General features: G+C 36.3%; 1 protein-coding gene across 1 annotated transcript in view; it reads right to left on the bottom strand.

Annotated features, from left to right (window-relative positions):
* The window catches only part of SERPINI1 (serpin family I member 1), a 69,231-nt gene that overhangs the window by 14,087 nt on the left and 29,732 nt on the right, over window positions 1-25,412 (bottom strand). The window contains exons 2-6 of the mRNA XM_082625350.1: window positions 12,790-13,057; window positions 11,150-11,380; window positions 9,308-9,502; window positions 7,632-7,836; window positions 1,671-1,768 (exon numbers count right to left, since the gene is read on the bottom strand). Of these exons, the coding sequence (XP_082481476.1) occupies window positions 1,671-1,768; window positions 7,632-7,836; window positions 9,308-9,502; window positions 11,150-11,380; window positions 12,790-13,039 (979 nt within the window). The 5' untranslated portion in view covers window positions 13,040-13,057. The remainder of the gene's footprint in view (window positions 1-1,670; window positions 1,769-7,631; window positions 7,837-9,307; window positions 9,503-11,149; window positions 11,381-12,789; window positions 13,058-25,412) is intronic.

The raw sequence follows: 25,412 nt of genomic DNA on the forward strand, positions 1-25,412 counted from the left end.
CAAAACTAGGAATTTAAGAATCAAAGAATTCCCACTGAAAACTTGAGAAGTTGGTTTTAGATCAGTTATCCTGAAGACCTGAACTGGGTAGTGTTTGAGGATGACCAATCCTAGATCTCTTACTAATATTTTAAGGAGTTAAATGTTTCAAGAAATATAATGTACAAGGTGGCCCTGGGTAAATCTATTCTCTCCTCCTTTTCTTGATTTATACTCTAGCAGACATCTACTGTGTGCCAACTATGTGTTGTCAGCCCTGGGCCAGGTACTGGGAATGCAACTGTGAGCAAGATGCTGAGAAGGATTCAGTTCTGATGGAAGTTTGATCAAAGAGCAAAGACTTTCCGCTATAGACTCTATGAACTCTGAAAGAGCCTAGTGTGATTTCAAATCTGCACTCATATGTACATTTATGCTCTGTTGTCTCTGTACATAGTAAAGGCAATTAAACATTACCTTATAAACCTTCCAGATATGTCAAAAAATTTGACCTACACTGACCACAATAATTGATTTGCCACTGCAGTGATACTCCCTCAGGACTGAAAAGCAGTAAATATTCTGTGTGTGAAATAACTGCCTAAATGTTTGGGTGACACACTGAGGAATCTCTAATCAAACTGAAAATAGAGCTATGGTAAGAAAGCAAAATATAATTATTTAGTTGGAATTTGGCCAGTATAGCATTCTTTGAATTCATAAGGAAAGGAGCATAAGAACTTTAAATTATCCTGCGCTTGAACCACAAATATATATATATATTTCTGCCTCAAGTACAATGTACCCATTACCCTTTGAATAGGTACTTATTCTACCTTCATGGCTCACATCCAAGCTCCTAGGGCTCTGAACTCTTGTTTTATCTTGATATAAATCTGTCTTTATCTCATCAGAAAACATATTGTGTTATTTCCCATGTTCTATAGAAATGATGAAAATTATCATTATCTAAGCTAACTAAATCTTACACTGACAGGTACCTTATTTCAATACGTGTCTTGGGATTAGCTGCTTTAAAAATATTTCCAAAATGATTTTACATTTCTAAGTACTTTAATGTTACTAATATGTTAAGATTTTTATCCTGACCAAATTAGGGCATCTGAATCAAATAATTTAACTGGTTGTTTTCCCTTGGGATATTTTAAATAAATTACTCAACACCCAATATGTGAAGTATATTTTGAAGCTACTTCTTCAAAACCACTGTTTTTTATTGAAGACTTAAGATAATATTTACATCATCTCACAGGTGTCCTTTTTAAAAGCATCTAGTTCTCACAGCAGACACTCATTTATCCTCTCTTCTTTCTTTCCCATATGATTTATTATAACTGGACATATTGAGATATTCAATCAACACATTTATTGATTATCTGCTCTACAAGGCATTCTGTCAGATGTGATGGGGAATTCAAAGATGCATAAGACAGGTCTTCTGGAGAATATAATCTGCTATCAAAGATAGACATGGAGCAGAATAATACAAACAATGTTGTGACTGTATTTATAGTTTTGCTTGTAGAAGTTAAATATATTTCTTATATTTATCTGGCAACTGATAACTATATTTTACCTCAGAACTCCTTAATAAATAGAGGATTCACCACCATCATTTTAAAAAAATTTTATGGAATAACATTTTTTAAAAATTGGTGTTTATTTCCTACCAGACAAGGCTGTCAAATTTGCATTTTTGATGAAAACTTCAGTTATTCCAAGAGCCTTCAAAACATGTTTTAAATCAATTTCCTGTTCCACTGTGAACCTGGAGAACACAGAGGGGAAAAAGTATTTAGTTACAGCATTTAAAAAGTATTTAGTTACAGCCTTTAAAAAGTATTTAGTTACAACATCCTGCTACCTGGGACAGGAATAAAATGTTAGATATGTTGATCTTTAAAAGTCTGTTTTATAGCTGGTAAATTATACTAAAACTGGATTTTGACTATAAGTAGTATTTGATTGTTATTGTAAAAAAAAAAGGGAGCATCGAAAAGAATAACATAACAGAATAGTATTAAATTATTAAGTAGGAAGCCAGATTGGTCTTAATATGGAATCTCTCCCAATGAGATTGTATCAAACCAATGAATTGTATCACCCACCTTTCCAGTGAAAGATATGGACTGAGCATGACTGTATTAACAAGTGCAGTTTCTAAAAGCAAAGGCTTTTATTACTTTTTTATAAAAAGTGAAAAACAACTAGTTAGAACTAAATATTTCCTTTTTAAAAGATGTTGCCTCTTAATCAATACAGATCATAAATATAAGTTTTTAGGCAATGGGCTGTGTCCTTAAAAAAGCTAAGTCTGTAATAGTCACTAAACATTACTTTAGCATCATTTCTGATGTCTGGTTTTAAGAAGAATGATTGCTATAAACAAGACTCAGACACCAAGAGGAATAATCAGGGGAAAACCAACAGATGAGTAAAGGTATAACAAATATTAGACTAAGTACTAAATTTTATCTATATCTTACACTTTAACTTGCACTTAACATTGTTTATTTTGTTTTCCACAAAAAGCGGATATTGACTGTGAAAGTAGAAAAGGGGGATGAGTAGGGAAATACATTGGAGAATATATTCAGTGACTTGAATGAATTCTTAAAGTGTTTTCTCTGTGTGCTTTGTTATTTAGTTTTTTGTTTATTGGTCACATATGTAGCTTACTAGATAATAGGAACCGTTCCAACAATATAAAACAGATTAATTTAACAAAAACAGATTAATTTAAATATCACTACAGCTCTTTCAGGTAGGTATTATTATCTTCAGTTAATATTTGAAGAAACTGAGCAACAGAGAGATGGAATAGCTTGACCAAGTTCATACAGCTAGTAAGTGGCGGAGTTGGGATATGGATCCAGGTAGTATTATATATATCCTGATCTACCTAAAATAGGAAAGTGAAGGAAGATGTCAGTAAGGGTTCTTTTTACTTCTTAAAAGCAGCTTGGTTTGTTTCACACTTTTTAGGCTGTTTAGGTGACGATGATATTTTAGCTAGATTGAATTTGGGCAAGTTCCCTAATTTCTGAACCTTGGTTTTGGCATATGGAAAATGGCAATAATAATGCCTACTTCACAGTATTGTTGAGGGGATTAAATAAGTTTTCTAAACATTTTAGGATGATGCTGGCTTGTAGGAGGCATGCAGTAACGGGCAGATATGTTAATAGTACTTACCATATTGCAGTAATGTGTAACATTCACATTATTATCGATGTTAAGGTGTTGAATATTTGCATTTTAGTAGTGGTGGAGTAATTTGATTAAATAGGTATACTAATCTCTGCTACTTTAACTGTAAATTTGTCAGATCTAGTGTTTTTTTCATTTTAATATTTGTAGTATCTGGCATAAGACCAAATACGTAGGGTGAAGTGAAATAAAATCTAGGTGTCCACCAGAGTGTTTGTTTAAAGTTGAAGACAAGATGTAAACAATTTCCACTTATCCGTTCCTTGTCTTTGTTCCTTATCAAACTATTAAAAAATAGCTATTATCCATATACTCTCTCTTTCTTCTTTATATAGACTAATATTAATATAAATAATTATTATCATCTCCCATATCCTGAGTGTTTACTATGTCCCAGACACTATGCAAATCCTTTTATGTCTAGTATCTCATTTAATCATCCCTGTGATAATCTCACACAGTCCTAAGCGACAGGTATTGTTACTTCTATTCCACAGAAGAACAAACTGAAGTTCAATAAAGCTAAACAACTTCCCTAATCACACAGCTAGCTAGTAGGTGGCAGAATAAAGATATGAACTGAGATCTTTCTGACTGCGAAGTCCTCCCATACTTAATCACTATAATTTCAACAATGGCTTATTTAAAAACAAACAAACTACAGGAAGATTTTACATTTCACCCACTGATTTTAAAAATAAAAAGCCACAATGCTACTTTTTCAAAACCAAAAGGCATGGCTGTTTTTGTAAAGGCATTTGATGTAATCTTGTATTTGCAATTTTCTATCTGAATAAATTAAAGAGGTATGCGGAGGGCAGAAGCATCGGAGACTAAGCAGGGACAGTGTGGAGCAAGTGTTAGAAAAAAGCAAATATATATTACACATAAGGAGATTTATAAAAATGTGTAAGAATTAATCAAATTATTTGAAGAGAAACCTAATAAAAGCACTCATGATAAAAAATAAAATCAGATGGCTTATGCACTGGTTTTCTTTAACAGACATGAAACTGAAGTGCTTTATTAGTAGACAATCACTTCAGAATAGCAGGATGGTTTCTGGTTACAAAATAGAGAATACTTATCCTTTGATTTCTAGTACTCTAATCACAAATGACAAACCTGAGACTACAAAGGTAAGAGTGGAAAGATACTACAGCCAGGTACATCTGCATTCCAAGTATTAGAGATTTCATTTTGATTTTATCAATAGAAAGATCTTTTTATACCTAAGCTGTATCAGTAAGACTGAAAAGTAAGAATATACAATGAAGAGGGTAATTTCATTAGAACCAAGTTTTAAAAAATCCTACTTAGAGAAAAGTATATAAAAAGATTGATTAACAAAAGATAGATAGTAGGACTTAAAAATAAACGATGATAGTAATATTAGATAATAATTATATGATGCTTACTTTATGGCAGGCATCATTCTAAAGTGCTTTTTAGATATTTTACATATTTTATATATATATATATATATATATATATATATATATATATATATATATATATACTTTTACATATTAGCCAAACTATTTTTTCTACCATGGATAAATTGGAAGAATATTTGGCAATCTCATTTAAATCTTAGAGATGTATGACTGTGCATAAACCTTGTGGTATTTCACTGGATTTGGTGATATCACATAGAGATAGGAATCTCACCCTCTTCTGAATAGATTCTTGTATTTTGGATAAAAATACAATTTCAATTCAGCATCTGATTCCTGTAGGATTTATTGTTCAGGGGAAAAAATATGAATACAAAAGTAATTGCCTCTCCCCCTCCCCCTCCCCCCATGTACCCTATGCCCCTTAAGGGAAAGTATTTTAAAGCAACCTGTATAAAATCTGGTATAATAAAAAGTAAAAGTACTTGTGAAGTAGGACAAGAATGTGGTCAAATTCAGAAATGCAAAGTTGCATTTTTAGAGTAATGTCTCCATGTGAAAAAACTATACATACCCTTTAAGACAGACACTTGAGTAAAGCTGGAGCACAACTTTAGAAAACTTTTACCTTTGCTAAAATTGAGTCACATAAATCACTTCCTTCACTGAACATTTGGTGGGTTGTAATGCTGTAAAATGGAGGGGTGGATAGTTCCCATTGATTATTACCAACACATTGGTATTTGGAAACAGTCAATCTCTTAAAAAGGGACACCAAATTTATCTTATCTAGCTACTTAGCCTCCCATGCTATGCATTAGCCATGCAGAAGGAGAATTCACGGAACTCCTGGAGAAATGGATACATGGTAATTAACCATGCCTAGTTTAGTAACAGGCATTAATATGAGCAAGCAAGCTAAACTCTTTCATAATTGAAGAGTATCTCTTAGAAAATGAAATTTTAATTTTCTTCTGCTGCTGCATTCAGTTTCTCAGTGGACAGTACCCGAAGGCCACATTTTCTAATGAATGTGGTTGAATTACAATATGTGATACTTAATAAACATTCCTTTAGAATTCTTTTAAAATATTCTTAAATAACTTTGCATCCCTACAGAATTAAGGCATTTGGAGGTGCTGCAGTCAATTCATAGAATTTAATAAGAGAAGCATTAACTCTCTACTGAATTTCTCATATTATCAAAAAGAATTCCTTATAAAAATGCAAGGGAAAAATACAAAATTAATGATAAAAGGTCACTAGATGAAGGTTTAAGTCTGATTTAGTTACTTACATTTAATTATTAATACTTAAAAGTAAATTGTTCTTTTAGAGTTAAGATATATTGTTCATATATTAAATATGTAGATGTCAATTATCATATATTAAAAAAAACCCTGGTTTTGTATGTTAGATATTCATTGGCTACCTCTCCTTGAGAATAGACTTACAGTGAAATCTTTCTACACAAATGTATTGTCATGGAAAGTTATGCAAGCTAAATATCTTAGCTAAAAAGAAAAAACATTTGGATTATGATTACCTTAATTTTTATATGTAGACTGAGAAGTTTTTGGCTATATATTATATATGGCTATATATTATGAACTACAACATTAACATAATGCATCAATATATGCATATTTCTAGCCAAAAATGTCTACAGTTCCAAATAGCTCTCCTTCATTAACATAATGTAGCAAACATCAGCTAAGTTTTTGGAAAAATAAGCATTCATATAAGATGTAATTTTAAATGACAATTCCTAAAATTAGAATAAATATGAATGAGTCAATGAGGTTTTAGTAATTCAATTTTAATACTAATATCTTATTTATCATCCTTCAATAGTCATACTAATTAATCATATTTGTGTAATTTTCTTACATGGAATGAATATTGGAACTCTACTTCCACATACACACACACACGCACATGTTTATTGGCTGTTTGCATGTTTTGTTTTCTAGCCTAGAATTTATATATTATGTTTATAAATTTGTTGTTTGGTTTGCTGGTCTAGCTCCCCTATTACATTTTAAAGTATTCAAGGGCAGAATAATATCTTCGGTTGGGTTTGATTTGGCAAACACACTGTATCTCTAGGACAGGAGAGAGAACTGACTTTACCCTAGAAGAATTTACAGAAGGAAAGCAAGACCTACAAAAAAAGTAATTTTGTTGTGGGGTGGTAATGTAAATGTACTGTCATAACAGGGAGGTGCGTAAGTGAGGCAAAGTGAGGGTTAACTGCTCCATCACGTGGTTCATGGAAGGTTTCCTAGAAGAACTGGTGCCAGACTTGTACCCTGAAGGCTAAGTAAATAATATCTGGCAAACGTATGTGAGGAGGGCATTTTAGGCCAATGCAAAAACATACATGAAGACCCTGAGGCATAAAATGGCATATGGTGTCTGTGGCATAACTACAAGCACAGGGATAGTATCTACTACAAAAAATTGAACGTGGTGAGTGGCCAGAGATAGGGTCGAGGAAGTGGACGGTAGTCAGAACATCAAGGCCCTGCATGGATTTTTATTCTTTCAGCCACAGGGAGAATTTTAAGCTTCTTCCTGCTTGTTTATGGTTGCATCTTGGCACCTAGCCCATGACTTGCTTGCATTTCTTCCAACAAAGTAGAAGATTATTTTTTCTCCAGCTATTATCAATTTAAATATTAATGAAATACAGAAGACTGTAGATGCAAATGATATTCAGAGGCAATCTATTGAAAAATCTTCTAAAATGAAGCTAAGAATATTGATTCATATCTAAAACTAGGTCTTGATAAGTAGTATAGAATGATCAATGAGTCAGCCTATGTCTCTGGGCAGGACTGAATGAGTATGAAAGAATACTTTTTAAAAGATGGAGGAGGTGGAGGAAGAGAAGGAAGAGGAGGAGGAAGAGAGCAACACAAGACAAAATTCAACATCAGTGGCAAGAATTTCTCTGTGTCAGAACCTTCATTGATACCCTCCCTCCATGCTATCAGAGGGAGTCACACAGGAACCTCTCACCTGGGGAGGTACACTTCCACTTTTTGCTTCTTCACAGAGTTTGCCCATTCTTCAATCAGCTGTGCTTTGACCAATGGTTCCAGAGTGGCCAGTGGAACTTCCTGTCTGGACAAGACCAGCATCATACTTATCTCATCCCCCTCATAGGGTATTTCCAGGACTTGGTAGATACCACCAGCTTCATTGGAGCCATCACTAAATTCCCCTAAAAAGAACAGAAAGGTGATAAAAGGCCCCTATCAAGGCTTAAATAAAATGTTTACATTTGTTATAACTTTCTTCCAAAATAGTGTGTAGAATATAAAAAATTCAGGCATCTGAGAAGAAGAGGATTTATTTTAAAGTAAGCCCTGAAATTCAAGTGAATCCTCAGCCCTACAGAATTTACTTTATTTTAGGATCCCCAGAATTGTTTCACATTTGTTCTCTAGACTTACTTTTTTATTTATTTTTAAATGAGATATCTCAAATGAATATATTTTAAGGATATCATTAAAAAAATGAAAAGTCATGATTAGAAAAATAAAGCCCTGGATCCAAGTTGGATGTAAATCACATTTACCAATATCCACCTGATTTCTAAGAAGGGAAAAACTGACCACATAATATCTGGTACTCTATTATTACCGCAGCTAAAAGTTTTGAGGCCAAGGTAGCACAGCCAAAATGAAATCTACTTCATTCGGCAGTAGTTATCTAGAGCTTCTGTGGTGATTAAAATCTCCAAATTAGATAATTAGGTAAATTAGGTAATTGGCTTCGTGTTCTATGAACTTAGCTAAATTGACCAGGCTTTCATTAAAAAAAAAAAAAAAGTCTTTAAAACAAATGGTCCTGCCACTACTTTAAAATTTCCCCCATTTTCAAAACAAATGTAATGCTTTTGTTCTGAATATTTTCATTTAACTGATCTAGGTCCTTTAGATGTCACATTAAACATTTTGGTTCTCAAATAAATAGGTATTTCCCTTTCTTATTTTCACTGTTAATTTGATTAACTGTGATTATAATATTTTAATTTTACTGTGTACCTTTAAATAGAATAAAATATTAGTTCTAACATATACTTAGCTTGCAATTACATTTCTGCTTATGACAATAAATAATTATAGTTCAGTATGGTATGGGGAAAGGATTAGCACCCTAAACTTCTGAAAAGGCCAATGAAATATCCATGAAAATAATGCCAAGGATGCTGACTTGTATCACAAATTATAGACTCTCAGTAAGTGAAACTATGAATGAATAATTATGCCTGACTAAACATAAACAAGTCTGAAAGCAAAATTTTAAAGGAATGCTTATAATTCAAAAAGTGATGAGGTGTCCAAATCAAGAGCTGGGTGGAACCTATGGCTCACTGAAAACCACCCCAAAGCGAATGACTTTCTGGAGTGACTCAGAACATTCTTACACAGGTCAGATATTTTCACATAAATAAAGCCACTCTGTAGGTGTAATCAACTTTATAAATTAAGAAACATATTGGAAAACTATCAAAACATATAATATTCACTCAGGATCTAATTAGAGGCCTTTGAAAATGGGGCCAAGAAAATTGAATTGTAGCCCAAACCAGATTGTTGAGAAATCTGAGTAACGAATATTTCATGTTTTTTCTTAGAAGTTTGTTGATATACTGCAAGAAGAGAGAAGTAAAAGCCAAACTGTCTTACCATAATAAAATTCTCCTTGTTGATACATCATTGGAATTTGGACTTCACTTTCATCATCTTTAGTGAAGGAAAAGGTTCTGGTATTTTCAGGTCTAAATTGTGACTTCCAATTCCCTTTGAAATAGACAGCATTGATGAGGGCCAGATGAGTGACGGCGTCAAAATCCCTTGGGGATACCAAATCTTTCAACAGACCTATTCAGGAAAAAATGAATGGATGAAAATTCATATTAAATTTGAAGGTGAAAGGAAACCAAAAGATTATCAAACTACCACCCAATAGAGTGCTTGAAGTGAACTTTATATCATTTTAAAATTTACAATAAAAATTAAAAGTATCTAACTTTCAAAGGAAAAAATGTTACACACACACACACACACACACACACATACTTACAGACAAAAGGCATCTAAAATACCCTTATACACCACCTAAAATAACACTAACTAGTAGCATCTTAACATTTGCACAAACTACAGAACCACATACAACAGAATCTCAGGCTTCACTACTTTCTAGTTGCAATGATGCATGTAAAACTCTTAACACAGAGTTAGCATTCAACAGATATTTCTAAGTTTATCCTTGAACAATGTACATGATTAAAATGTCATCCAATTCAAACTTTTCCCCCATGTACATTGGATATCTATCAGATATGACAACTGCTTTTGATTAGGTGAAAAGAGATGAGTAAAAGCCAATTTAACTAATGATACCTTATTTTTTATCACTTATAATGTTCCTTTCTAAATCCATTTTGAAAGACATTGGGACTTTATTAGTGGCTGAAATTGTTTAAGAAGAGTTTGGAAATAAACAGCTTTCAATAATCCAATCTAATGCAGCTGAATTATTATCCTTAATTTATTCTTTGAATGTTAAAAAATAACCATGTTTATATTACATTTTAATAGTTAGAAAAGATAGGACCAACATTCACTCTGTGTTCTCTCATTTTATTAGTCATAGCACTTCTTTAGGTACTTAAGAAGGTGGCTCAGCATTTTGGGGAATATAGGACAAAGGGTATGGGATGAGGGTCTTTTGTTGTTGTTGTCCCAGCATAAAATGTATTAGATTAACATTATTTTCGGAGTTTTGACAACATGAATTAATTAATTTAAGGAACAGCCATAGTAATCTACTTTCAATTTGGTCTCATTTTTTTATCCTAATTTCAATTATTTTGTTGGTAAAATCGGAAAATAAAATGGTAAAATATGAAACATTTGGAGAGCTTAAATACATTTTAAAAATATGATTTAGAATTAAAATTTGAAACAAATGCATCCTTTTCTAATTCCTCTCCAAATATTTTATTTGGGCTTAAAATGGACTGCTCTTTTTTTAAAGGAATCCTGTATAAATTTTTTGATTAGCAGTCAAGTTCTGTGGTTTAAAAGCCAACAAATATCTTTAAACTCTCTTACTCTATTTTTATCATATTGTTAAGAGAACCAGCAACTGTGATTCTAACTAGTATCTAACTTATTAAATGGTCAGCTCAAGCAAAATTCCATACAGTAGTTAAGATTACTACTATTCAGATGAAACTCACCAACTGGAGAGCACAGATTTCATATTAATTTATCAGTGCCAATATTCTATACATGCCAAAAGAATTAACTTCTTTCTCAAATGTTTATTCATAAACAATCCTTCTAAAATAGGCTGTAATCTATTAGTAGATACTCAACTAAATGCAATAATTTAGTTGATACTCAACTAAATGCAATCTAACCTTCAAAATGTAAAAGGAACAAGGGGACAAATAATTTCAGAAGTAAAAGGGAGTTAAAACTAAGCTATTAGAGAAAGAAAGGAACCAAATGACTTACTATTTGTGTTATTCTCCACCCACTTATTGATATGGTTGGCCACAGCTACATTTTGACCGAAGTCCACATGATTGACTTCTGCGTTAAAGTACTTTTTTATCATTTGCAAAAACTCATCATTGATATGAAAACCATTTTGCACAAAGAGGCAATTGGCAATTTTCATCACATACTGACTCTCTTCAGCAGTCACCATGTGAGAAAGATGCTTCAAGAAAGAAAATTCTTCACCTGCAAAATGACAAAAGATAAGTTTATTAGTGGAACAAACACAGTGAAAGATCCTGGAGAGTGGAGGAGCACGAAAACACAGCAAGGGGGATTAATAGAATAGAGGCCCAAAGGAAAAGCACTGGCTTATTCCCCACACTGGCATGGTAAGGAGGTTCCAATATTTGTGCTGTTTCTAGATGTTCAAATTAACTTTTTGCAGTTTAGTATTATCAACTGATACTATTTTCATTTTAATTGACTTTCTTGGTAAAATCTATAAAGTAGAGATACTTGGATTGTTTTCTTTCAAAGTACTTAGGTTACTTTAATTAAATGAGTCTTATTTTATGATGATCAGAAATAATCTGTTTCTGTTATCAAGTTTAATTTTCTAGTTTAAAAATCAAAATATTCCTTTAAATTTTACTTTAAGTAGACTTTTTTTTAACCTTACAACTAGAAAATCCAATTGAAATTGTTTTAGTTCTCAACTTTTTAATGAGTTAATTCACATGTATATTAGAAACATTAAAATAGAAATTATACATCATTGAAAAGTGAATACAAAATACATTTTGGCTAGAAATTCTCTCCAGTACAAAAATTTTTCATGATAATACAACATTCAAAAAAAAACTCTTGGGACTTCCCTGGTGGCGCAGTGGTTAAGAATCTGCCTGCCAATGCAGGGGACACAGGTTCGAGCCCTGGTCCAGGAAGATCCCACATGCTGCGGAGCAACTAAGCCCGTGCACCACAACTACTGAGTCTGCGCTCTAGAGCTCGTGAGCCACAACTACTGAGCCCATGTGCCACAGCTACTGAAGCCCGCACGCCTAGAGCCCGTGCTCTGTAATAAGAAGCCACCACAATGAGAAGCCCGCTCACCACAACAAAGCGTAGCCCCCACTCACCGCAACTACAGAAAGCCTGTGTGCAGCAACGAAGACTCAATGCAGCCAAAAGTAAATAAATAAAATAAATAAATTTATTAAAAAAATTCTTGGATGCCATTTAAATAATGAAGGTACTGTTGATTTTAAGTAAAAATTTCTGATATTCTTAGAGAATAATGGTTTTTTTATAGCACTCATCACAGTTATAATTTCTCATTTATTTATGTGATAATTGATTAATATATGCCCTCCTCTAAACTGGAAACTCCAACAGAGCAAGAACCATGTTTGCTTTTGTTTATCACAGTGAGGTTTGTTTAAACAATAATAATAAAAGATACAATTTCCTTGGATTAACTCAGCCAGGGATACAGCTAGGAGCTAAGAACTTTCTTGGGTTTCCTAATGGTTCTCTTACCCAGACCTCTTTCTCACTCTTCGTAAATACTGCTGCCTCAGGCATGAGGCAACATAACTGAGTTGAATGTTAATGTCAAACCATCTTGAGAAATTAAATCTAAGCACACTTACCATTTTTCAGGCTATCATATCCCATTGAATGACGGATTTCTTTCAGGGTAGACCCTTGGGCCCCAAGTTCCATCATTCCCATTGCAAGGGTGACACTCAGTGGAGAGAAGAGAATATTTTCATCTTCTCCAGTGGCTCGAAGATGGTTATACATATTCACTGACAACTCAGCAATGGTTTCATCAGTGAAAGTGGTCCCTAATGCCAAACTTTGCAGAACCAGCAAAGAGAAGAGTCCAAGGAAAGCCATGTTGGAATAGTTTCAAGCCTGGAGAACAATATTTTACATATTAATTATTAATTACCTCAGTGAAAGGGAGTGAAAGGTAAAAAAAAATAATAATTTCATGGCAAAGTTGTGAGTAAAACAAAAGTTTTTAAACATATGCAGTGTTAGTGTCTCTATAGCAAAAAGCCCATTAAAGGATTTGTTGGAAGATCCTATTAAGTTAATTAATAGTCAGATGAGCGAATAACACTGCTAAGTCCTGAGGATACTCCCAAGAACAAGATAGCCCTGGTCTCACCTTCATGGGGCTGAGTATATATAGATATATATTCAACAATGTTTGGTGAGGCTAATTTATCAATTTTCATAGCCTCATCATGCATATTTCAGTCATGACTTTGAAACAATTCACTCTAGCATACACTAAACTACACAGGCACAGGGCAATTAAAATGAAACCCAAAAGGTATTCACAGGGTTTAAGAAGAATTAGTGAAGTTAGGCATTTGAAAATGCCCCTTTACCCATTTACTACAATTTATGAAATTAATGTACCATGCAACCGGGTCACCAACTAGTGGGGAGAGGTCAGACACACATCTGCCAGGAGCCCCAGTTTATTCAGCCCAGGCTGCAGAACCCACAGGATGTGGTAACCCAGAGAAAAAGCAGATTCGGCAAATCCTTGTGTGGTTTTCCTTATTTATTTGTTCCCTAGCAGGCTGCTGCCCTCAGTGACCATCTCTGCGCAGGGAGACGCCTCCCTCTTACAACAATGTCCTTTCATTCTTAGATTTACATGACCATTTCAGCTTACACCAATACTCCAGTGATTGTATTTAAATGACTGTTTCTAAATATCAAGCTCATCTGGTACTTGAACCGTGTTCTCTTGGGAAGAGAAAGCAGTGTCAGTGCCGAGATATCTCAGAATAATATTCCTGCCTTTTGGCACACCAGCATTCCACACGCTTTGTCTCCCCACAAACAGTCTGACTGGCACACATTGGGGACAGGATTCCCTCTTTCCTTGCATTCTTACACTTTGTCACTCTAGGCATCTGAAAGGTAAACTGCCGATTCAAACAGTTAAGCAGCTTCCTTGTTCCTGATCTTTAAAAAAAAAAAAACCTTCATTAAAACAACAGGTAAATGGGCATCATCAGAAAATCTACAAACAACAAATGCTGGAGAGGGTGTGGAGAAAAGGGAACCCTCTTGCACTGTTGGTGGGAATGTAAATTGATACAGCCACTATGGAGAACAGTATGGAGGTTCCTTAAAAAACTAAAAATAGAATTACCATATGACCCAGCAATCCCACTACTGGGCAAATACCCAGAGAAAACCATAATTCAAGAAGGTACATGGGGCTCCCCTGGTGGCGCAGTGGTTGAGAGTCCACCTGCCAATGCAGGGGACACGGGTTCGTGCCCCGGTCCGGGAAGATCCCACATGCCACGGAGCAGCTGGGCCTGTGAGCCATGGCCACTGAGCCTGCGCGTCCACAACAGGAGTGGCCACAACAGTAAGAGGCCCACGTACCGCAAAAAAAAAAAAAAAAAAAAAGAAGATACATGTACCACAATATTCATTGCAGCACTATTTACAATAGTCAGGTCATGGAAGCAACCTAAGTGTCCATTGACAGACGAATGGATAAAGAAGATGTGGTACATATATACAATGGAATATTACTCAGCCATAAAAAGGAACGAAATTGAGTCATTTGTTGAGATGTGGATGGATCTAAAGACTGTCATACAGAGTGAAGAAGTCAGAAAGAGAAAAACAAATGTTGTATATTAACATATATATGTGGAGCCTAGAAAATGGTACAGATGAACTGGTTTGCAAGGCAGAAATAGAGACACAGATGTAGAGAACAAATGTATGGACACCAAGGGGGGAAAGTGGCTGGGGTGGGGTGGGGGTGGTGGGATGAATTGGGAGATTGAGATTGATATGTATACACTAATATGTATAAAATGGATAACTAATAAGAACCTGCTGTATAAAAAAATAAAATTCAAAAATTCAAAAAAAAACCAGGTAAAGTGATATTGAGCAAACACATTTGGAAAGTTGTATTTTGTTAGTATGAAGCATTAACAGTCCCCACTACTCAGTTAACAGAGTGCACACATGTTTAACCTAAGAGCAGCATGTTTCCTACAGGTTTTTGAGTCAGACTGTCCCAATCAGCCCTGTAATATTTCTGATTCCAATTTCAGAGAACTTTGCCTGATCAGTTTGCAAGTCCTTCACATTTTCGGGTTCAGTTTCAGGTATCAGTTTTTTGTCTGAGAAGTTCCAAGTTCCCCTGTATCCTGCCCCCCACTTTTGTATTAAGGTTTAAATAATTCTTGCATGTTTAGGAAGGTAAAGCTCAGCCTATATGTAAATATGAACTCTCACAACCCACGCTGTGAGGAGGCTGAGAATAGCTACTGGCAGGAGATGAAGTATGTTGCTGCAGAACAGAGTCTGCAGTGCAGGCAGCATTGGGACAGAAGCCAGATGCCAGAGCACAGCTGTCCTGCGGGTCCGCTGGCTTAGGCCATTGATGGGAGGCTGCTGTTCCATTCTCTCTTCCTCTGTCCTCTCCAGGGAAAGTTAAGTGGAAGAAATGAGTTTTCTCTCTCTCTCTCGTTTCAGATGGAAGAAATATAGCACGTGCTCTTCTAAGTTGAAAGAGAACTTAAAACATATCCGGGGGCTTCCCGGGTGGCGCAGTGGCTGAGAGTCCGCCTGCCGATGCAGGGGACACGGGTTCGTGCCCCAGTCCGGGAAGATCCCACATGCCGCGGAGTGGCTGGGGCCGTGAGCCATGGCCACTGAGCCTGCGGGTCTGGAGACTGTGCTCCGCAACTAGAGAGGCCACAACAGTGAGAGGCCCGCATACCGCAAAAAACAACAACAAAAAAATCCGGTATTTAATACTTAAGATGTAATAGTGTTTAGGGGAACTCTGAAATCCAAGTCTGGTTCAAAAGCTCCTGCTCTTCATCATGACACTATACTGCTATCTGACGTGCCATCTTCACTCTACCAAGCAAAGACCCATTGCTTTCATTTAATGTTATCTAGTACAAGACCAAGAAATTAAACTCACTGTATGATAGTAGTATCTGTCATTCAATAACACAACTATTGTGAAACCACTGCATTTAACATGAGGATTACATTTTAAGCTAATAAAAAGATTACATTCATATAAAACAAAAACCTATTGCCAACCAATAAGCATCTCAGAAAGTAAGGCCAAGTCTATTGTGTTTGTAGGCGTTTTTATTTATGTATGTACCATGAGATAATAATAATAGCTGGCATATGATGTATGACCTGTGACAAGTCATGTGCATTCTTTCAGTCTTGGCGCCATTCCTGAGATGAAGATACCAATCCCTACTCTGCACAATTATTAAAGAAATAAAGGAGATAGTGTGTGTGTCTGAAGCACTCACTTTAAGCTACAGGTTATACTAATAAAGGACATTATCATTAAAAAATATGTTTTCTAGGTTTGTATACTTGCTAATTCAAGCAAGAGGCTATACAGTCAAAATGAGTATTTTATGATTCCTGTTGGTCCATGGAATGTAGCACCATTACCCATTCACTCAGCCAAAACTGACAGAGGTATCATGAAGATACCAAAATTTATAAGGACAGGCTCTTGTCTTTAGGGCACTTACATCATCGTGCAGCAGGGCATGATCCATTACAGTGGTTCTTATCTTTTTAAGAAAAGAGATGCTTTTAAGAATCAGGTGAAGGGTAAATCATCTCCTCAAGAAATGCACACATGTGGAACAGAACATTACATTCACTGGCCAGGATATTTGCTGGCCTCGGGTTAGGAACCCCTGGTCTACAGCAGATGGTCCAATGCAGAAAGAAGAAGTGTTTGATGGACCCGCAGCTCTGCAACATTGCCTTACTGGGGGAAAGAGATGTCAAAACCACTCATGTCTCTTTCAAGCTTCTAGAGGATTCCTGGAAAGAACACCCGTATGTTTGTGAGACAGGGCTCTTCCCAGGGCAGCAAGCAGCAGGACACTGAGTCACATTGGGAAACTCCTTAATAAAGATTTAAAGAACTGTGCTCTGGAAACACACATTTGATCTATGGTTAAGTGATCTTTCCTTCTTTCGAAGACAAGATTTACCATGTGCAAGCAAAATGACCTCTGCCAGTCTGATGCAGCCTTTTTGATCCCACCTACTCCACCCCTGGCCCTGGCCCCCTTCACCTCTGCCGCCACAGACTCCTCCTTATGAGTGTTTTTTTTTTTTTTTAATATTTATTTATTTAATTTTGGCTGCGTTGGGTCTTCGTTGCTGCACTCGGGCTTTCTCCAGTTGCGGTGGGCGGGGGCTGCTCTTCGTTGTGGTGCACGGGCTTCTCATTGCGGTGGCTGCTTCCCTTGTTGCGGGCTTCAGTAGTTGTGGCTCGAGGGCTCTAGAGCGCAGGCTCAGTAGTTGTGGTGCACGGGCTTAGCTGCTCCGTGGCATGTGGGATCTTCCCGGACCAGGGCTTGAACCCGTGTCCCCTGCACTGGCAGGCGGATTCTTAGCCACTGCGCCACCAGGGAAGTCCATGAGTGTTTTTTTGTTTTGTCTTTTTCAGAAGAGAGGGGAAGATTTCCTATTCCCCTTCTAAGCACAGGCATCCTCCATGGACCTATCCCTGGCCCTCTCCTCTGTAATGCTCTCCTTGCTGCTGCCCCTGTGAACTTCTCTCAAAACAAAAATGTGCTTCAACTATTATCCCTATTCATACTATTCCCAAATAAGTAAAATTCTAGCTCCGGCTTTATTTTTTATCTTCATTTCCGACGTGCGTTGCAAACTGTTCTTGCGATATTTAGTCTTTTACTCTTGCCAGCACTTTAAATTCAAGGTGGCTCAAATAAGAATCTCTGTCTTATCAATCACACCCACTCTTTTTTATTTCCTTAAAACATCAAAGTCTTTGACTCTTCCCCATCTCTTTCCCCCTTATGTTCAATGAACGTCAACCCTTATTCCATACCGCATCCCTGACACTTCTCCTAGCCATCGTCCATGGCCATTGCCATGGTCATGGTGGCAGTTCTTCCTCTTAATGCATTCCCAAGGACTCCATCAATGACTCTCAGCCATTCTCTGAAATCCAACATTTGCATATCCTCCAGATGAACTGTCTTGATATGCTCTTATGAACAGATATTCTTATATTTACAAAACCTTAGGCTTACCCTTATGCCTGGAGACTAAAGCCCCAAATCTTGAACATAACCCACTGCACTGTGTTCCAGCATTTCTTTCTACCCACCACTCTCCTTCCTGGATGCTGCAGTTCTAGCCAGAATCCCTTTTGCAATACATATCCCAGAATTTCCCTCTCCTGTTGCTGGCTTGTGGAGTTTTCTTGCTGGAACTGCTTCAACATGGTTCCATATGTTCAAATCCTAACCACTCCTCAAGGTTCTGCTTCACTTCCTTTTCTTTTATGAATACCCTCCTAGCTCTTCAGTTAAAACAACTATTTCCGCCTTTTTTGAAATCTTGGCATATTTTATCTCTACCTCTCCAATAGCATGTACTACTGTTGCCTTCTATTACAGATAATTCTGTACATGTGTCATCTCGTCTCCTAAGCTTTTTCTTTCTTTTTTTTTTTTTTTTTTTTGCGGTATGCGGGCCTCTCACTGTTGTGGCCTCTCCCGTTGTGGAGCACAGGCTCCGGACATGCAGGCTCAGCAGCCATGGCTCACAGGCCCAGCCGCTCTGTGGCATGTGGGATTTTCCCTGACTGGGGCATGAACCCGTGTCCCCTGCATCGGCAGGCGGATTCTCAACCACTGTGCCACCAGGGAAGCCCCTCCTAAGCTTTTTGAAGGCACAAATGGAAGTGCATCCATCTTTTTTTTAAATTAATTAATTTAATTTATTTATTTTTGGCTGCATTGGGTCTTTGTTGCTGTGCACAGGCTTTCTCTAGTTGTGGCGAGCGGGGGCTACTCTTTGTTGTGGTGCGCAGGCTTCTCATTGCGGTGGCTTCTCTTGTTTCGGAGCACGGGCTCTAGGAATGTGGGCTCAGTAGTTGTGGCATGTGGGCTCAGTAGTTGTGGCTCGTGGGCTCTAGAGCACAGGCTCAGTAGTTGTGGTGCACGGGCTTAGTTGCTCCACCGCATGTGGGATCTTCCCGGACCAGGGCTCAAACCCGTGTCCCTGCATTGGCAGGCGGATTCTTAACCACTGTGCCACCAGGGAAGCCCCTGCATTCATCTTTTATATCTTAGGATATGTAATGCATTACACATAGTAGGTGCCCAATAAATATTTGTTGAATGAATACAGCATGAGATATAAAGGCCCACACAGTTGCATTAGAAGGAACAGCAAGAGGGGCTGCTGCTTCTAAATTCTCCAGGCTAATTTAATTTGAGCCCACAGGTAGTAGCTCATTTCCATTTTTTATTCCCTTGATAATGTGTTTCCTTATTGAGTATGAGACTGTCTTTCCAGCCTGACAAAGTGGCACTGTCACCAACGTTGGCATAATGCAATGGCTGGACATGGGATGCGTGTATACAAACAAGTATACCACCTTGAAAAATTGCAAAAGGTGATACCCAAATGTTACTGTATTAACATCCATCTACAAAATGCCAGGGCCCCACCGTTAATCATAATAATCAACACATTCTAAAATATGTTACTCTCACATGGAGCATTACTTTGTAGATTCATTACTTTCAAACTACTGAATAAAATGCCTTTACATAAAAGCAAGTGGCTGCAGTACCAGACTAGTAGTAGACTGTGCTGTTGTGCTAGAAAAGGCAAAGGCAGCTGAGCTGTGAATAAACCACATTCATTCTTGCAATTCTCCTCCCATTGCCAGTAGTAAGGTAGGTTATGGGCATGTGTATGTGAGTATCCTGCTTCAGAAAACACTTCATTGAAACAGGTCGGAGAACTAAATCTTCTGGTAATCGAGGTATGAGGAATCACAGAACTACAGCTAGAACAGTAAAAAAAGATAGTTTTTTTTTAACTTCCTTAGTAGTTAGTCTTATTTATAGAGAGGCTGATTATTCATATATGAAACATTTCTTTTTAGATAACCCAATTATTTGAAATTTTTAAAAAACGGTTTCATTATTTTGAGTAGAGAAAACAAGGGAGGTGCTCTTTAGAAGGTGAGACGAATAGCTGAAGAAGGTCCTTTCTTCAGCAAGAAACAGCCATGGGAAATAACTAAGGAGAAATGCCTAATGCAAAGAACACTGTCTTAAAGCCCTCTGGCCTATTAATTCTCAGATTTTTGCATGTAAAGGACTTGTAATGTTTTAACTGAGGGAACCAATATAGGGTTGCTAAATTTTTATTTTACCAAGTAAATATATTGGGTTGGGGGCAAAAAAAATTAACAAGAATAATGACTCTTACAATCACATGAAAGAATGAACACATCGATCCCATGAAAGATTGAACACATCAGTCACATAAAAGAGTGAACGTTTCAACATGAAAATAAGACAGTCATTTAAAGTGTATATATTTGAATTCATGAAAGTTTTTTTGTTTGTTTGTTTTTTCCCTCATGGGTAGGCACTGAGTGTTTGGAAATCACTACTCTAAATTTTGGCTAGTAGTAGCTCACTTGATGAAATTTGGAACAAGTTGAAGTTTCCAGGTCTGTGTTTCCTGATTTACTAAGAGAAAGTGTTAACCTAGATCAGCAGCAAAGAAGCTGGGAAATTTTTCAAAGACTTGTCACATACAAAAAAAAAAATCATTACCTTGTGAAACAATATGTATTTAAGCAACCTATAATTTAGCAAATTTCCTCAACTGTAACATTCACGGTGTTCCTCCCCACCCCCAATTTTACCTTTTCTGAAATTAGAGTAAGTCTTATAATCATGTCCAGCTGGCCCTCAGACAGAGAGGCAAATTGTGAGACTGTTCCCATTGCCTGTATAAGTGTCATAGTCTGGAAAAGTGTGAACTTTAGGCTATTTGTCTATCCTTATTCTCTCAGCTGACTTATTTCCACTGATGCTGGCTCCCATAATTAAGTTTTTTGCTTCAACTTGGATCTAGAATTATCAGGACCATACTATGATGGCAGTACTTAAAAGAAAGAGGACCACGTACAGGGACGAGAACAGAAAGGAGAATGTAACCTACTGTAAGTGATGCAAGCATTCATTACTAGAGAAATGAACCAACTGATTTTCTTGTAAAACAAAAACCAGATTTTTTTCTAAAGCACCCAAGAACAGAAGACACATGCAAGAGTTAATTTGCACTAGTAGATAAATCTTTTGTCCTTGGGATATATACAAAGAACTGTCTGTTGGATCCCAAGCAGTACAATTAAAGGCAGAAGAATTTGCCAGATTTCTCAGGATAAATCATAGTGTTTTCAAAGCAAGAAAAGGTGAATTACCTATGCATGCTTTGTGAAGGACTATTGTTCAGGTGCTAAGCTGTCAAAAACTTGCTGTTAACTTTCAAAATTAGCTGTATACGTACATGGGTATGGACTAATCAAAGAATCAAATGGAAGTGTAGAGAACACATCACTATTCTTTGAAATGCCTTAAGATTACATTTTTAATCACAACAGCACTAAAAAATTTTGATCAGAAAATACATTATGAAAAGTATAATGTCATATGCGTGATAAATGATGGCCCAATGTAATTCAGAAGAAAGATAGGAAGACTTAGATTTAAACTCTGATTATTAAGGGAATAATATGCTATGGTATGAATAAATATATTCCATTGTGCTATTTTTAAAAAGAAGTGTACACTTTTTTCCTTTTAAAATGTTCTTTGTCCTAAAAAAGGTGTTATTAAATTGAGATGTGTCTTAAAGCCAAGAGGTCAGAAACAAGGAAATAAGAGAAACAAAGAGGTTTAATTCTATAATTGCAACATCTATGAAATTTTGATGTAAATGATTTAATCTTCTCATCTTTTTCTTTCTTTTGCTACTCCCTTCAGCTATTCAGCCCACTGTGACCCTTTTCAATAGTCTCTTAACTTAGAGTTTTCAATAAGATACATCTTTATGTTCTTTTTCCTGTTCTACTGAATCAAGCAAAAAAGAAAGCTCATCAAGTATCTCTCAAACAAGGAGAAAATGGCCAGGCAAATCAAAGAAGCAGAACTAGGGAGAGAGTAACCTATAAAGATTTCTACCCTAAAACAATTATAAAAGGCTTGGAAATGGACCAAGATGATTACTGGGTGTCTTCAATGAAAAACTATACATTACCTAGAAATACCGTTCTAAGTTATCTGACTATGGGTTTGGGCCCTTCATAGTCTTTGAACAATTTTACAATTCTCTAAATTGCAGAGAATTGATAGTGATGCAAATGTCTATAAGAATGCACAGTGTACATGGATGGTGGGATACAACTGATTATTGTCCTGTGGATATTGACCAGTTTTGCACCTATTAAGCAAACATATTTCAGTATTCCTGACAGACTTACATATTCATCTGCTTTCTGGAGTCTCTTGTGAATTGTTTGTAACATCTTACTGTATCTCTCACTAATTAATGGGCTAAATAAAATCTTTGACATCTGTTCATTTTATATTTGTATTAAAATCAAGACTATAACCTTTTAAAAAATAATTTTCCTTTAATTTTTTAAATCAAAGTTAGAAAATTTTCTTTTAAAAATGTTTATTTTCATGGGATACCTCAATAATCAGAATAGGAAAAAACTGCAATATTAGCCTTTTCTTAATCACTGAATATTCCTTAATTATTGTTGAATTAGTATTGTACCAGTGGTATCCCAAAGTGATTTGGTAGAATTCTGTGGCTTGGAATTACTGATCATATAGCAGCCAGTGCTGAGCTGGCTCTGCTATAGGTTTAAAGTTCTTGAGTATTTTGCATGCATCCAAGAGGTAGATTAGGGCTGGAAGAGTCTATGGCAGGCTGCTCATTTAGGGACTAACTCGTCCTAGAAATGTGGAGAAATAATTAAAGGAAGCTATGGTGCCAAAACTTCCCAGAATTTATAAAGTGCTTTGGTATATATTAATATAATTAATATATAGTCCTCAGGCTAATTGGAATGAAGATGAACAGTAACTGAGAAGATTGCCTTTCTTTGGCAGTACCGAAGGCTTCCAAGGAGTTTTTGAGTTTTCCCAGTAACCTCCCTGGGCCACATCATCTATCTCGTAGGAGACAGGGGCTATAAACCTTCAAGAATATTTCACAACAAAAATAGCCTCTTGGGAAATTGTTTTGACTCAATAAATAAGTGCTGGATAAATAAATCTCTGGCCAAAACTTTTCCTACCTTAGGCCATAAGAAATTCTAAAATTAAAATCCAAAATACTTGATTACTCTGTATCCTTCGGAAAGTTAGAAAAATGTGGTCCAACAGAACTCTCTGCGGTGATAAAAATATTACATATGTGTTCTTGTCCATAAAGTAGCCATTTGACACTAGTAACTATTGGGTTTTGTAATGTGACTAATGCAACTGAGGAACAAGAATTTTACTTTTATTAAATTTTAGTTAATTTCAACAGCCACATGTGGCTAGTGGTTACCATATTTGAAAGTACAGAGCTAGAAGTAGGCTAAACAGATTTAGTCTTCAATAACATTGATTCCTGACCATAGTACAAGTGTTTCAATCAAAAACAGGAAATTAGTAGCATGAACCTCACAAAACGCATCTGTTTTTAAAAACATACTTTCTTTGAGAGATCTCAACTGATAAGTAGGCTCCTTTTGGAATTCCAAAGGCATTTGGTTACTGCTGGTGATTGCTGAGGAAAACAAAGTCAATGCCAGCAAGAACCAGTGAGCTGGCAGGTCCTTAGCCCTCCTGGAACTATGATTTGGGCTCTCCATTAAATGGTAATGAATGATTCTGCTTGGCACAGCTAGGGGAGACTTCGTACTGGCCAGTGAATGACTTCCTTTGGAATATACTGTCAGGAAAGCTAAACAAGTGACACACAAGCCCTTAGGCAAAATTCAGTGAACAGTTTCAGAGAGACAGGTTAAAAAGTCATCATCTAGCAAGGTCATGCATGGCCCAAGACCATTTTGGAACTAAGCCATACATTAATGGTCTTAGCTTACCCATTAATGTTTTAAGAAATCCCTCTGCTTGCTCTCTTCCCTGGCCTGAAGGTTTAGCTGTTTACAAGACTGTATGTTTCTGCTGGAAACACCTTGTCCAGCCCCTCATTTTATAGATGAGGAAGGGAAGTCATTTATATGGAACATCTTCTTGTACACAAAAGATATTTAATGAGCTACTATGGATGTTTTAAAAAAAGCCAAAAACTTCAAATGTGAATACAGAATTTCATTCACTCGTACGATAAATATTTATCCTTGACAACTAGTTACTAGGGATGTAGAGGAGAACAGGGTGACGCAAGAGATGCCTTTGGGGTGTTCTCCTTCATGTGTTAGGTCTACATTGTTCAAAGAGATATTCAACTTTTTATTCAGAGCTTCAAAAATATTTGATTTTCTAATTTTTCAGTATTAAAATGTGGCTTGTGTAAAAAAGTTTTTAAAAGTTGGATGTGTCCCTAAAAATCTAAAAATACCCAGATGTAAGGTTGCTTCTCAATTATTTTGCCAGTGGAGGGAGTAGTAGCCTGACTCATCTTGCAGTCATTCACTAACACTTGAGCACACCCTGAAAGGCTGAGAAATGAGGTAAAAAATGCAGAGAAGTTATTTGGTGCACCAACCTAAAGGAAAAATTCTCACAGAAAGACTTTCAGAGCACTCGAAGCCAGTTTTAAACTTGTCTTGATAATTACAGTCAGAAGTGTTAATACACTGTTGTAATGTGATGATATCCTAATAAAGGACAGTAGTGGTTAGGGCTCCTGGCCAGACACACCAAAGTATCTCAGATACTAGGTATTTATATTTGTATTTTTATTAAATTATATTTGGGTTAGAATTACAGTGTTTCTGTTTCTCCTTCCTCCCTGCCTCCCTCCCTCTCTCTCTTTCTTTTTCCTTCTTTCTTTCCTTTTCAGATTCTCTGTCTCTCCCCACTATAATGCAGCCCTCACAGCTGTTGTTATTTTGCTGCTTTAGCTTTACCCTCTTGCCTTGTTTTATAAGATTGTGTGTGAGGGTTTGGGGACATCTAAACTCTCCTGAGGCAAAATGCATACGTTCACTTTGCCTCAGTGTCTGTTAAGGCCACACAAATATACTTCCTTATCTTGGCTAATAACTATAACATTACCAAGATCTGCTTGCTCTTTTAGTAAGATGGTTTAGACTCATGGGATTCTGACACCAAGGTGAATAATGAAGGATATTAGTATTATATCGAATCCTGTGAAATTGCCTCTTTTTTTTTTTTTT

The sequence above is a fragment of the Mesoplodon mirus genome, assembly GCF_964341445.2.
Source record: "Mesoplodon mirus genome assembly, chromosome: 6".
Lineage (NCBI taxonomy): Eukaryota > Metazoa > Chordata > Mammalia > Artiodactyla > Ziphiidae > Mesoplodon > Mesoplodon mirus.